Source organism: Phaenicophaeus curvirostris, chromosome 15, assembly GCF_032191515.1.
Source record: "Phaenicophaeus curvirostris isolate KB17595 chromosome 15, BPBGC_Pcur_1.0, whole genome shotgun sequence".
Lineage (NCBI taxonomy): Eukaryota > Metazoa > Chordata > Aves > Cuculiformes > Cuculidae > Phaenicophaeus > Phaenicophaeus curvirostris.
In genome coordinates this window covers 480,703-493,998 of record NC_091406.1, presented here as the reverse complement: position 1 = coordinate 493,998, position 13,296 = coordinate 480,703, and the positions used below count along the sequence as shown (strand labels likewise).

The 13,296-nt window shown below is 41.7% G+C and overlaps 1 protein-coding gene across 4 annotated transcripts in view; it reads left to right on the top strand.

The window, feature by feature from the left end:
- TCERG1 (transcription elongation regulator 1) overlaps positions 1 to 13,296 on the top strand; it is a 31,535-nt gene that overhangs the window by 5,118 nt on the left and 13,121 nt on the right. The window contains exons 5-12 of one of the 4 annotated variants that reach the window (XM_069869419.1): positions 2,602 to 2,844; positions 6,567 to 6,629; positions 7,938 to 8,138; positions 9,380 to 9,495; positions 10,164 to 10,249; positions 11,177 to 11,337; positions 12,227 to 12,293; positions 12,683 to 12,818. In XM_069869419.1, the coding sequence (XP_069725520.1) occupies positions 2,602 to 2,844; positions 6,567 to 6,629; positions 7,938 to 8,138; positions 9,380 to 9,495; positions 10,164 to 10,249; positions 11,177 to 11,337; positions 12,227 to 12,293; positions 12,683 to 12,818 (1,073 nt within the window). Of the gene's footprint in view, positions 1 to 2,601; positions 2,845 to 6,566; positions 6,630 to 7,937; positions 8,139 to 9,379; positions 9,496 to 10,160; positions 10,250 to 11,176; positions 11,338 to 12,226; positions 12,294 to 12,682; positions 12,819 to 13,296 lie in introns of all 4 variants that reach the window. The other 3 variants (XM_069869418.1, XM_069869420.1, XM_069869421.1) reach the window with 3 other exon arrangements.

Genomic DNA, 13,296 nt, shown 5'->3' with positions numbered 1-13,296 from the left:
AGTTGGTGGGGATGCTGCTCTGGGAATTACCACAACAAAAACTTGGTATCCAGAGGGAATTGGTTCATATAAACTGGAGTCCAAGTTCAAAGTGCAGTGTTTAGTCCAGAAGAACCTCGCATGCGAACCCTTTTTTTCCCCAGTCTGTAAAAGTTACTCCAGGAGGGTAATACTGGATCAGCGTGTGCAGCCCTTGTCCATTAGGTCTTTGTGTTATCTTTCTTCTGCTATTATCACATCATCTTGAAGCTGTTATGCATCCATTTCCTTTCTATAGAGAAAGCTAACTTGTTTTGTAGAAGTTATTTCCAAGAAAAGTTACTTTGGGTTGGAAGTTGTAGTGGTTTCCTCTCTTTCCAAAGAGGCATCTGCTGCTTTAAGAGGCTGAGTTTGTGCTGCTGCTCCTCGGCTGCAGAGAAGTGGTTGATGGCAGAATAGAGCTACTTCTGGTATATTAATTTTATTAGCATTGTTCTTTTGACTAAGCCTTGTAAGTTCCCATTTGCTAGAGTTGAACGGAAAAGCAAAATCCTCAGAGCCGTTCTTGTTCACTCATGACCTTTGAATAATAACCTGAAGATTACTGCTGTTTGCACAGGCTGAGCCTTTGCTTTTAAGGCTTTGCCAGCTGAGGGAATCTTGAGAAGAAATGGGACAGCGCTTATACATCATGCAGATAATGTGTGTTTTTGCACGGTATCTGCATGTAACACAGATATTATGATTTACGTTACACTTTGGCATGCCTAGGCTAACAAAGCACCTCTAGTGCAGAGCATCTCTACAGAGATGTATCTTGTGTGCCATTTGCACATGTGTGTGTCACCAGCAAACAACGAATGTGATTGTCTAGCAGGAACAAAGCCAGGTGCACTTGTTAGGGACCAGTCTGGTCAGCAGTGCTGGCTGTGTGCTCAGTGTTTGTGTGATCAGGAACCCTGCTGTTTGACAGCTGATGATTGTAGCTATGCTGTCAGAAATGTGCGTGCTGAGTCAGGCCAGAGAGTGTGAAAGAGGAGCAGCCACTGGGCGGGTGTCACTCCTGTGGTAGCGGGTGGCTGCATCCTCTGAAATGCCTTCATCTGTTTCATGTAGCGGTGAGAAGCCAAGCCCCGCTCACTGTTTAACCCAAGCTTTGGAGCTCTGTGTATGAAAGGGAGTCAGATTTAGGTAAACCTCGGATTATGCTTTCCGTTAACACTGGAGGGAGGACAGATCATTGGAGCAGCAAACAGTTTGTATTGCTGAGAGTGCTTTAGGGCTTTTATTAAATTGGAAAGGTAACAGTACTCCTGTGTTTGGCTGCTTTGGTGAAATGTGGTCATCTCTGACCATTTTGCTGAGTAACAGGAATCAGGTAGAAGGTGAAAGTCAGCTTCTGGCCTAGTGCCAAGCCTGTGAGCTTTTGGAATAGCACTCCGTGCACCTTCTCTGCAGCACAGCTTCCTAATATCGAATGCTGAGAACCTACTCCACCTCTACCTGTTCTACCTGCTAAACTTTGTCTTTGCTTCCAAGAACTGTTACTGTTGGTGTTTGTGCCTGGGTGATGAAATTTTATCATGTGAAATAATATTATATCTCTAAGATTTAGACTGTAAAAAGCCTGGCGTTTCTGGCTGAGCTTTGTTCTTGCCTGCTACTGATTTGACTTAGGCGTTAAAACAAATCACATACTGACTGTCTGCTCTGTTTCCCTAAATTTTAGGCAGTGCTAAGAGTTTTCACCCTCTCCGAAATACTGACAGCTCAAAATTCCATGTAAATGTTCTGATACTGGTGTTTTATTGGGGATGCTTCTGGTAGTCACCAGACACTGACAAAAATGCACAGTGTGCCCATATGTAATAAGGTTACCGGTTGGTGTGGTTTCTTTTTTCAATTAGCTGATTTTCCCAGCAGTTCCTTTTCTTCCAGTCTCGCAGTGTGAATTTTCAGGGCTGGTCAGTAAGTTTAACCAGTCCCAGGTTCCGCCCACGACCGCTTTGCTCTGCAGTGCTGAGTTCTCACTTAGGGGCCAGTGTTGGTCATGCGGCAAGGATTACGGAATTGAATCCTGGTAGGGTATTTTCACACTGGGAGGCACTGAGGACCAAAAAAGTTCTTGCAGCTTCTGAACAAAAGTCCTTGCCTTTTCCTTGCTTATTCACATGGGCCCTTATTGACATTTTCCATTTTGGATCTTGGCTCAGTTAATGTGGTTCTGACTGTTGTCAGGCTCATGCTGCTGCCGTCACTGCTATAAAGTAGAACCTATTTCATTTAACAGAAGAACAGACTTTGTCTGTTTGTAATATTCCCTTTCCATTCTCTGGCCTGGAATGCAGGGCTGTATTTGCCTCTTGGTACATCCTTGCTGCTGCTCTAGAGACGGGTTGGGTGTAAAGAATAGGACAAAGGAAAACTTGAAATTGGCTTTTGTGGTGAATATTTATTGTTACAGACAAGGCAAAGGTTTTTTGTCCGCTGATGTCTTCCTGCTGATGATATCTAAGCATACCTGCTTGTATAATGCCTGTTGGGAAACAGAGAGCCAGTATGTTTGCAGCGAATATATTGCAGTGTCTAAGATACAAGGTGTTCTTTGTGTTTTTTTATCAGCACCTACCACCCAAGACCAGACCCCGAGTTCGGGTGTTTCAGTTGCCACACCATCAGTCAGTGTTTCAACCTCTGCTCCTTCTGCTACACCTGTGCAGACTGTACCCCAGCCAGTCCCACAGACATTGCCTCCTGCAGTTCCTCATGCAGTGCCTCAACCAACTGCAGCAATTCCTGCTTTTCCACCAGTAATGGTACCTCCATTTCGTGTCCCCCTTCCTGGCATGCCTATTCCACTTCCAGGTAAATTGGCGAACTGTAATTGTCTTGTCCGCTACATGTCCATGTTGTCGATTTGTTTGCACTCATGTGTCCACTGTGTTTGGAACTTGCCTGAATCCTCTCCACTCAGAGTATTTTTGAAAGAATTCAGGGTTAGCAGACAGACTTTTTAAGAATGTGAATTTTTTTGACTTCTCCTTCCAGTTCTTTGCTATATGTATCGGCACACAGCTGCCTGTAAACCTGTAGACCTGGTTCTTTTAGGCAGTAGAGAAGCATAAGAATTGCACTAAATGCTTCTGAATCTCATGACACATGTCTGACTTTTCATCCTGTTAAAGCAAATTGAGCTGGACAGAACCCATGTGTGACTGAGAATTCATAGCACAACGTTTTACTAATTGCAATATTGCTATAATTCTTTTATGTTTGCTTGATTTAGACCTTAAGTCCTGTGGATTATAGCCAAAAGAAATTAAACCAAATAATATGTTTATGAGCAGGAAAAAAGTTATTTGAACACATTACCCCAGAATGATCCTAGGTCCTTGCAGTCCTCTTGGTTTGCAGCTGTCAATGTGATGCTGAACACGTATGTGAACTGAGGACCACGAGGAAGGTGTTGTGGGTGCTGGAGTGTTGTTTATAGGCTTTGGATGTAAAGGCCACAGAAAAGAAGCCTTAGATGGCACCCGCTGGTTCCTGGGCAAAGCACATTTTCTTACGTTGTTATAAAATATTTAGATACTCAAAGAGATTATTCTAGGCTGGCAGAATTCCAGACTTGGCTGTTGTTGGTGTTTGCTACAGAGGCCTCTCCAGACAGGTGGGTGCAGCCACTGCTTGCTCAGGTAGCATGTGTCAGTTCTCAGGGTTGAGTTCCTGTGCTAGTACAGAAGTGGCTGATGTTTCCTGTGTGAGGTAGCACTAAAGATGTACCCACAGCTGATGACCTCTATTGGTCTGCGACTGCAGTTGTGTTGGATACAAGTTAGTTTGTGATGAAGGGTTACAGAGTCAGCTCTGAGCATCTTCCTCCTATTTCTGACTCTCTGTACAGGTTGAGTGAGGTGACTTCTTTTCTGCTGCGGTTTTAACACATCGATCCAGTACACCAAGAGGGAGACCTCTTCCGTCACATTGATCAGATAAAAAGTAATCCTTTACAACACTTTGATAAAGGATATTAGCACCAAAGTAGTTAAGATGGGTGTTCTGCGAACTAGAAGAGAGGACCAACTGTTAGTTGCCTCTGCATTTAGGATAGTCTTCTGTAATAACTGGCCGAAGCTGCTTTCATCTGTAACTTGCATGAGAAGGAGATTGCAGTGTCGTGCTTGTTGTGTTAAGACAGGAAACACTGTTCTGAACATGCTGTTCAAGGCCAAACAAAAAAATGGATGAAGAATAGAGAGAGGATTCTGACGTCTCTGTATTTGTGAGGTTTGGCAGAACAATAAGAAGGGTTAAGCCATAAGGGTGGTCAGCTGAATGTTCTTAACTGTGACTTCTGGCACTGCCGGCAAGGGATCAGCAGAGAGAAGAGCCCTTGCCTGCCCTTGAAGGATATCCTCATCCACTTAAATGTGAGCTGTCAGGGAAAGCATGGATGGGCAAAGCTGCAGGGAGGAGTGCCAGTGCAGGTAGATATGCTGGGAGCATGCTTGGGTTGAGCCCATTCGTAAGCTATCGGTCAAGAAGCTTTGAATCGTGCAATACAGAAGGACAGGCAGAGCAAGAACAGCAATCTTCTCCTCCTTAAACTCCATTTTGAAGTGGGATTTTTCAGAACTTTTCTGCAGCAAGTCTTCGATCTGGTTGCTCCTCCTGTTCTCACAGAGAGATGGACCTTCTGGGTGGCAGGGTACCCAGCAGGGAAGCATGGGCTTCCACCAACGAGTCTAATTGGCCATTCTGCTTGATTACAGAGTGAAGTCAGTCTACTACTTTCAGTTAATTCTGGCTTGCGTTGGTTTATAAACACTGTAAAAGAAAAGGAAGTCTTTAAAATATTTCACAGTGATGAGAAACAAAAGAGAAGTCAAAATTACTCCATGGTGGTAAAAAGTGACGTCAAAAAGGCTTATGAAATTTTACTGTGGAGATGTGTGGGCTTTCAGCACTGGATGTAACATCAGCCAAATTGCTCTCGAGTTCCAGAGGCAGAGCTGACCGATACCGTTGCCAAGCGATTTCAAAGTTAATCTCTGTATTGTGCTATAGTAAGTCGGAACAATGGAAGAGTTGATTAGTGATATCTCTTAATCTCATATCTTAAAAAGTAAGTCTGCTTTCTCTTAATTCCCATGTTAAAAGTTAGTTGTGTGTTTGAGGATGAACTTGGCAGAGGAACCAGCTTGGGTATTTGCTCAGTCATATCTGCGCTGCAGTATCCCTAACTCCAGCGACCCCGCAGATGGCGTTATTTATACTGACCAGTGTTAAGACATGCTGTAACTTCCTTAACAAAACGAATTTTCAGATTCATTTTCAAAGACATGACATGAAACACGCCCCCAAATTTAGACAAACACTTCATTCAGTGCTGTTTGAGTCAGTGTTTTTGTGTCTCAATTCATACTTTTTTGTAAAACCAGTTTGGGATTCTTTCATTGGAATAATTATTGAAGAACAATTCTGGCTTCTCGCAAATATTTTTTTAAATGAATTGGCAGTATTTTTGTCTGCTTTCCATACTGGATCTCTAGTGAAGAAAAAGAGAAATTACTTTGGTTACAAACACAGGGGTTTAATTTCACTTTGGGTTGCAGGGTTTCCAACATCAGATGGTGAAACTGAAACCATTTAGGGGAAGGTTCCTGAAGTATTGCAGTTTCTGAGTGTCCAGAGTGGGCCAGTGTAGAGAGAAAGTCTGCAGTTTCCTTCCACCTCCTGTAATGAAGGCTTTTGGAAATGCGTTCCCCTCACCCCATCTAATTTCCTACTGAATTTTGCGTCTCATGGAGGAGGATGGGATGCTTTCCCCTTTGTGCCCATTCTGTGTCATTTCTTGGTGACCCTGGGAGCAGGGCGGCGCACGAGGTCACCTTTTTGAAGGCTACTTGCGTGGCTTTGAGAGCATTTTTCAGCTCATGTCGTTCTTGATCATGAAAAATACAGACTATGTTTGCTGCCACAGAGCTGATGCAGCTCTGTTTGCAGCTGCACCACTTTTATTTCTTCTCCCCTACATTCTGCCCCCTCCATCCTTTCCTCCTAATCCCAGCTTTCCCTTCGGGCTGAAGTTGGCTTTCACCCTGCCCTGCCCGCCCTTCTGACTGGTTTAAATCTCTCCTACTGCCCTTACCACTGCTTTCTAAATGCACCACAGACTGAAAATAGCCCAGATGTTCCATTTCATTTTGCTGCTGGATCTGTCAAGAGCAAAGGCTGTCGGTGGAAGCCAGCACCCTTAGCAGGATATTTCCTATGGTGCTGCCCAACAAGGAGAGCTGTGTTCCCCCTTGAATGAACTTAAACCCCTGCGTCTACGCTGAAATACCGTTTTTCTTTTTAATGACATCCCAGTAACTTGCTAAACGTAGGCAGAAATTGTTGCTGCAGCTTCAAATCAGTTTTATACTTGATCTGGCATAAAATGTTGGAGCAAAAACAATTCCCACGTTCTCACTGGCTGCAAACGGCATTCCAAATTGCAGCAGGAAATGGGTAGCGTCCCGACTCCCAGTGGTAGCTGACGTACAATGGCAGCTTTCCAACATGCTTGCTTATCCGTTTTACAGGTGTAGCAATGATGCAAATAGTCAGCTGCCCGTATGTAAAGACAGTCGCTACCACCAAGACCGGTAATTTTCAAACCCATCTTAGTTCGTTTTGTCTGTAAGTTGGCATGGTAGTGAATGTTGGTGTTTATCTTTTATTTATTTATTTTCTTCCCCAACTGAATGAATATTATAGCCTTTATTTTCCAAACCAGTATAAATGCAAATATCATGTTTGGCCAGGAAGTACCTTTCTCAAATGACTGTTAGCATTAGTTTATTTCACACAAAAACTCCAGTTTTCTGTAATCACTGAGTTCTGTAATAACTGTGACTTTCCATGCCCATTCCTCTTAGTTAGTCTCAGTTTCTTGTGTGTGGATTTTTGTTTTTCCTACTTCCACGTGTGGTGACGTGACTGTGCTCGCATGTTGGTGTGCGTGGGTGTGTGTCCTAGTATCAATTCTTATTTTTCAAACTGTGGATTTGGGAAAAGTTGCTTACTGAGAATACAGAGTACAGCAATGTGCAATGTATGCTCTTCTGTTATTTAAAAAGTCGGACCTTTTCATACAGATGTTCAAGGCTCCAAATTATGCTCTTATTGCTCTAGTCCTGTTCAATTTGGGTTCTAGAATTTGTCACTCAAATATGTCCAATATATCCGTTTTGTTGGGATGAGTAGAGTCATAACAGGATAACAACATTCTGGCTTGCTTACCTGCGGGTGTTTACTTGCCATTTTGCTTCACACTGCAAACAAAATGTTTTTTCTGATGAAACTGCAGTACTAAACAAACCCATCACACAATCTGGAATTATTTCATACTCTCCAGTTTTTATCCAGTGCTCTGAACTAATGTGAAAGTTTTTTAAGCCAAGATTTAAGACCTTTCAGAGTTCTGCCCTGTATTATATGGCTCAAATTCAAGCCAGTGTTGTGTTTTTTTCAAGAGCAATAGGAATATCTGTTAAAATGACAGCACAATAAAACAGTGGAGTGGATTTTTTTAAAACAAATAATTTGCTGTAGTGCTCTAATAAAGGCTTTTTTAATCCATAGAGCACTTAATTCCAAAGCATTAAAGCAAACATCTGAAAATGGGCAAGCTTTGTGCTGTGCAGAATTACACATTACACTGCATAAAATAAAGCGGTACCTAATTTGCCTGGCAGTATGGGAGTTACTGGAATGAGCACAGGAAGGATATGTAGGAATGATGCACTGTTTTCCAGATTAATTTTGAAAACAAGCCTTATATTTATTTCTGTGGATTGATTATTTGTAAGTTAAGTCAGCAAGGTGCTAGGTGTAAGTTCTCAGGTACTTCCTTGTCACTTACTGTTTTTTTCCTGTTCTTTTTCCTTTTTTCCTTTCCCCTCTCCGTACAGGAGTCCTGCCAGGCATGGCCCCTCCCATTGTTCCCATGATCCATCCCCAGGTTGCCATTGCTGCTTCGCCTGCAACGCTGGCTGGAGCAACAGCTGTCTCCGAGTGGACAGAGTACAAAACAGCAGATGGGAAGACTTACTATTATAACAACCGAACCTTGGAGTCAACATGGGAAAAACCCCAAGAATTGAAAGAAAAAGGTACTTTTTTTTTTTAAAATGCAGCTGTATACCGGGCAAAGTTGCTTAGACCATTGGTGTTTGTGTTTGGAAGTGTGAACCTTTCTAATCCCTTATCTCTTGCCAGAGTGGTTTGAAATCCTGATTGTAAGTATCCATGCTTGTTGGTCCTGAGTCTGAAAGTTTCAGTTGCTTTGTTTTCTGCTGTTTTCTAAGACTTTTTGGTGCTAGAGACTTTTCAGACCTGTAACCCTTGGGTAAATGCGTGTTTCTGCTCCTGTTGAAAGCAAGGACCTTACATACTCAACAGGTTTGAGAAGATCGCAGTTGCAGAAAGATAGAAAGTGAGGGAAAAATTTGGTTACTCTAAAGACTGTAAACCTGGGGAAGAATGACAATCATTGAAATGCTAAATGTCAGATCTCCAAAAATTAAGTATATAAGCAGGTTTGGAATATAGGGTGGCAATTACCTCCCACGTCCATGTCCCTAAGTCATATTCTGTTCTTGTTTTCTGACTTGTGTTTATTTGAATCCACATTGTATCCATGGAGGGTATTGGAGGGAAACAGCTCTTCTGTCATAAGAAGGGGCAAAAATCTTGTGGCTTTTATTTAATTTGTTACGTCTTTTAGGAAAACCAAATCCAATTGGACCCAAATAGTTCTTCCTTTTATTGCCTGCTGCATTTTTCAGTTACAAGAAATCTTTACTTAGACAAGTTCAGAACACCAATTTAATTAATACCCATCTCTCTAATAATTCAGGTTTAAGTAATAGATCACCTTTTTACTGAGGTGAAAGCGTCTGGGACAGCAAGTATCAATTTTGAGTAAAGATTCTGCATTTTATGATGTTTTTAAGTGGGCGCAAAGCAATCCTCAGCCAATTCTCCACATATTTTCTCTGATTTTTCTTTTGGCAATGGCATTTTGAGTCCAGAAGTGGTGCACAGCACCACACTGCTTGTTGCAGCTGTTGGGTGATATTTTTATTGGTGCTTCAGCAATTTGCTGGACGCTTTAGTTGGCTTTTTAGTAGAATAGGCTGCTGTACGCTGTTTCCTTTTCCAGTCTCAGGCAGCTCTTGGTACAAGAGATAATCATGTCTTCATAAGCAGACACTGTGAAGTCGAAGAAGGACAGAAAAATAAAAGTTTCATTTTGCTGTTCTGCTTGGAAAATCATATTGATAAAAATAAATTTGTTATGGTTCTATAATGGTTCCATAATAATACTGCGGAAAATTCTATTTGTGTTTAGAAAAAATGGAAGATAAAATTAAAGAGCCAATTAAAGAGCCTACAGAGGAGGCTTTACCAATGGAGACGGAAGAGGAAGAGCCAAAAGAAGAACCTATAAAAGAACTTATAAAGGAGGTAAAAGGCCCTGCAACCCAATAGTCAGCATCGCTGTTTTGAATCCAGCATCCTACGGGTGTGGATGAGTCTGTAGACCAGGCGTGCTGACAGGAGTTATCGAGTTCGGGGGGCGGATTTCGGAAGTCTTCTTGTTGGGGCTCATAGCTATATTTTTAAAATTAATTTTATGTGTAAGTTAGAAGGGACATTTGAAAGAAAAATGCAGAGTGAATTAAGGAGTTGATAAGAATGTGGGAAGGTTAGGCATTAAGCAGACGTGATGATCTCTCATTGATTTTTAGGTGTTCAGAGAAATGAAACTTGTCACATTTCATTTTCATAGAAATTAATTCTAAGAATAAACTGAAATTTCTTTGTGACGAGCTACACCCTCACCCCTGTACTCAGGCCTTGACCCAGGGATTCATGCAGATCTAGGAAGGCATTTAAATAAGGTTTCACTGAAGTCAAAAGTTATGTGAACACAGGTTTCCTGTATTGAGGTTTTTGAATAGCAGTTACTGTTGAAATTCCAGTGCTTCTGTTTTAAGCACAGATTAAGTGTAATTGAGAGCTGTTTGTTATTGTGTCAGACTGCATTTGTTTAAAATGAGGTAGTTAGTTTTGATGGATACTTAGCTAGCTGTCATTGCCTGAATCCTGTAACTTGTTTTTGCTTTGAGGAGCCGAAAGAGGAAGAAATGACTGAAGAAGAGAAAGCAGCTCAAAAGGCCAAACCGGTTGCAACCACTCCTATCCCAGGAACCCCATGGTAGGTAGTGGTTTTCCTTAGGGAGGAGGCTGGGTACTTAGAGCAAGTGACAGTGGCACACTTCTGTCACAAATAACACTGGATTCCTCCAGCCAATGCTGTCACACTGCCAACTATCATGATGTTCAGTGGGGTGTGTGTAGGCTTCCTGAGGTACGTTAGCAGTGTAGGTTCCATATCCCAGTTCCTTCATCGCCAGTGGTTCCTCCTGATCTGGTATGAAATACTGGCCAAAAAGAAAAGCCTGTGCCGCCTTTGCCCTTACACCTTGGGGAGCAAGTGGGTGGTGCCACTGGCCAAAACAGTCCTTGGGGATTTTTATTCCTTTTAGGCCTAGAAACTCAATAGGTGCCTCTGTGTGTGATGTCGTGGCGAGATTGCTCTTGCTGTAATGTACATAAATCATCTGTCTTTGGGTGACCATGGTAAAAATCTTACTGATTGGAAAAGTGTATTGGTTTAATTTTTGCAATTTAGTCATCAATGTTTTTTATTAATATTTGATATTTAAAACCATCTCCCTTCAAATCACCTCTGTGGTTCTTTCATCCCACCACTTACAGCATTCTGGCAAGAACATTAGGTTGCCTTTTCTCGTATTCTGCAGGGCATCACAGAGGTGAGGTGTATTTTATCCCCAAATCTGATTCAGCTGTTTAAAACATTAGTCCAGAGCGGAACGGAGCGTGCTGTGGCTCCTGATAGAAGGCATTTTTAAAATGGCATTTCAAATGTGCTGGCAGAGAAAAACAATAATTCAGTGTCCTGTTGGGACAGTAAGAAAGCCTGATGGCTGGGCAGTAGGTATGACCTGGATCTGACTGTGACCATTACGTGTGCTTCAGCCTTTGCACATGGCAACAACTATGCAGAGTGAAGGGGCATTAAGGTAACACAAGCGGTCCTGTCTGACTGTTGAATCCCTAGGTGTGTGGTGTGGACTGGTGACGAGCGCGTTTTCTTCTATAACCCTACCACACGTCTTTCCATGTGGGACCGACCAGATGACCTGATCGGGAGAGCTGACGTGGACAAAATTATTCAAGAACCACCTCACAAAAAGGGAATGGAAGAAGGAAAAAAACTTAGTAAGAGCAATCTTATTGCCTTCTTAAGAAGTCTGAATGTAATCTATCACTTATTCTATCTCAGTCTTCAAAGCTAGAAACATTTGAATAAGTGAGAGAAATGTAAGGATGTATTGAAAAATGTAAATAGCTTTGGAATCTGAGAAGGCTGGTGGGAATGCAGATTAGAGGGTACTTCAGAAAAAAACAGTTTGTTGAAGGAAGTAGGTACCAACAAGGTTAATTTTTTTTCTAAATGCCAACAGGCTGAAAAAACCCCAGTTTTTACTGACTAGAAAGAAAGGACTTTATGTTTTATAAGCAAGAGCAATTTAGGGACCAGAAAAGATTAAACGTATGAAACGAATGGGCCCTCAGAGAGAGGATTTAGCTTGGAGAACATCGCATACAGGTTTGGAAACAGCTGCCAAGAGCAGAGAACATTCCAGAGGCTGCTGAGATGAGGCTTCTTCCTGGCATGAGTTCTAGTAAATGATCCTTGGATGACACTTGGGCTGGGTAGTTGGAGGAGGGCAAAGTGCAAGTAGGTGATCAGGGGATCCAAACGTGCTTCATCAGACTGTTTAGCCTGAGTTTTTTCCTTGGAAATAAGAGATCAGTGTTTGTAGGGGATCCAAACGTGCTTCATCAGACTGTTGAGCCTGAGTTTTTTTCCTTGGAAATAAGAGATCAGTGTTTGTAATTTTAAATATACAGTTGGGCACAAGTCCTTTAGTCTTGCCACCAAATTCTGCTAGTGTTATTCTGTAAGCAAATGAAAACCATCTGTTTGCCTTTGTCCAAATACGTTATTGGTGCATATGCTGTCCTCTGGTTTTGCACAAGGCTTCGTTTGTGATTTGCAAATTTTTCATAAAGATAAACACTGAAGTGTTGAAATCTGTTACAGTTAGAGAAGAACATGAACCTACTGAGGATGCAAACGAAGATGAGCCTATTAAAATCAAAAAGCGCAAGTAAGTTTATTTCTTTGATACAAAGTGGTCTGTGTAGATAAAATAATGAAAGCTTTTCATCTTAGCAGTGTGCTATTGTGTTCAGCAGAGTAGAGACAGTAACTGATAAGACTGGTGAATGCCACCATCAACTTTCTGATAATTTTAGCAGCTCAAAATCTTGGTATTTCTCTGAGGTAGCTGAGATTCGCGTGTAGAAGAAATAGTACCTCCTTTGGAAACCATAATTGGTGTAAGTTATTTGGTAAATGCAGAAATACTTTGAGTGCAGTTTATCTTAGTTTGCTTCTGTTGCTTGTTTATCTGGCTTGTTAATTCCTGTGCCAAGGTTTTGTTGCCAAAAAAAAATCCAGCTTCTCAAGTTACGCTGTCTGTTTTAATTCTTTCAGGAAAGATGATAACAAAGATATTGATTCAGAGAAGGAGGCTGCTATGGAAGCTGAAATTAAAGCCGCTCGAGAGAGAGCCATTGTCCCTCTGGAGGCTCGGATGAAACAATTCAAGGACATGCTTCTAGAAAGAGGGGTCAGAGAAATAAGTGTGTGTGTGAGAGAGAGAGAGAGAAGGGGAGAGAGGGAGGGGGAGGTTCTGGCAAAGGTCTTAATTCTGAGCAAATTCAGTACCTGCAGTGCTTTATGTAAAGAAAACAATCTCATCCTCCTCTGATTAGTGGATGCATGTGCTATGAGATTCCATGTTTCAAAGAATGTTACAATTATAGCAAACCTTTTATTTCGAAGTCACTGACATTAAACAGTATCAAGACAGATTGTTTTTAACTTCTTTTCCAAGTTAAGTGAGTACCTAAGTGAAAGCTGCCATTGAAAATAAACAGGACACACAAACTGGACGTGTCTTTAGTGTTTGTGGAAATGTTCCTACATGAGAAAAGCAGTAAGTTCCACTGCGGTCTGTACATTCTTGTCCTTAAATGGGAGATGGCTTGCTTTTAGTTAGATAAATTTGAAATATGCTTGATACTAATCCTTTCCAATAGCTAAAT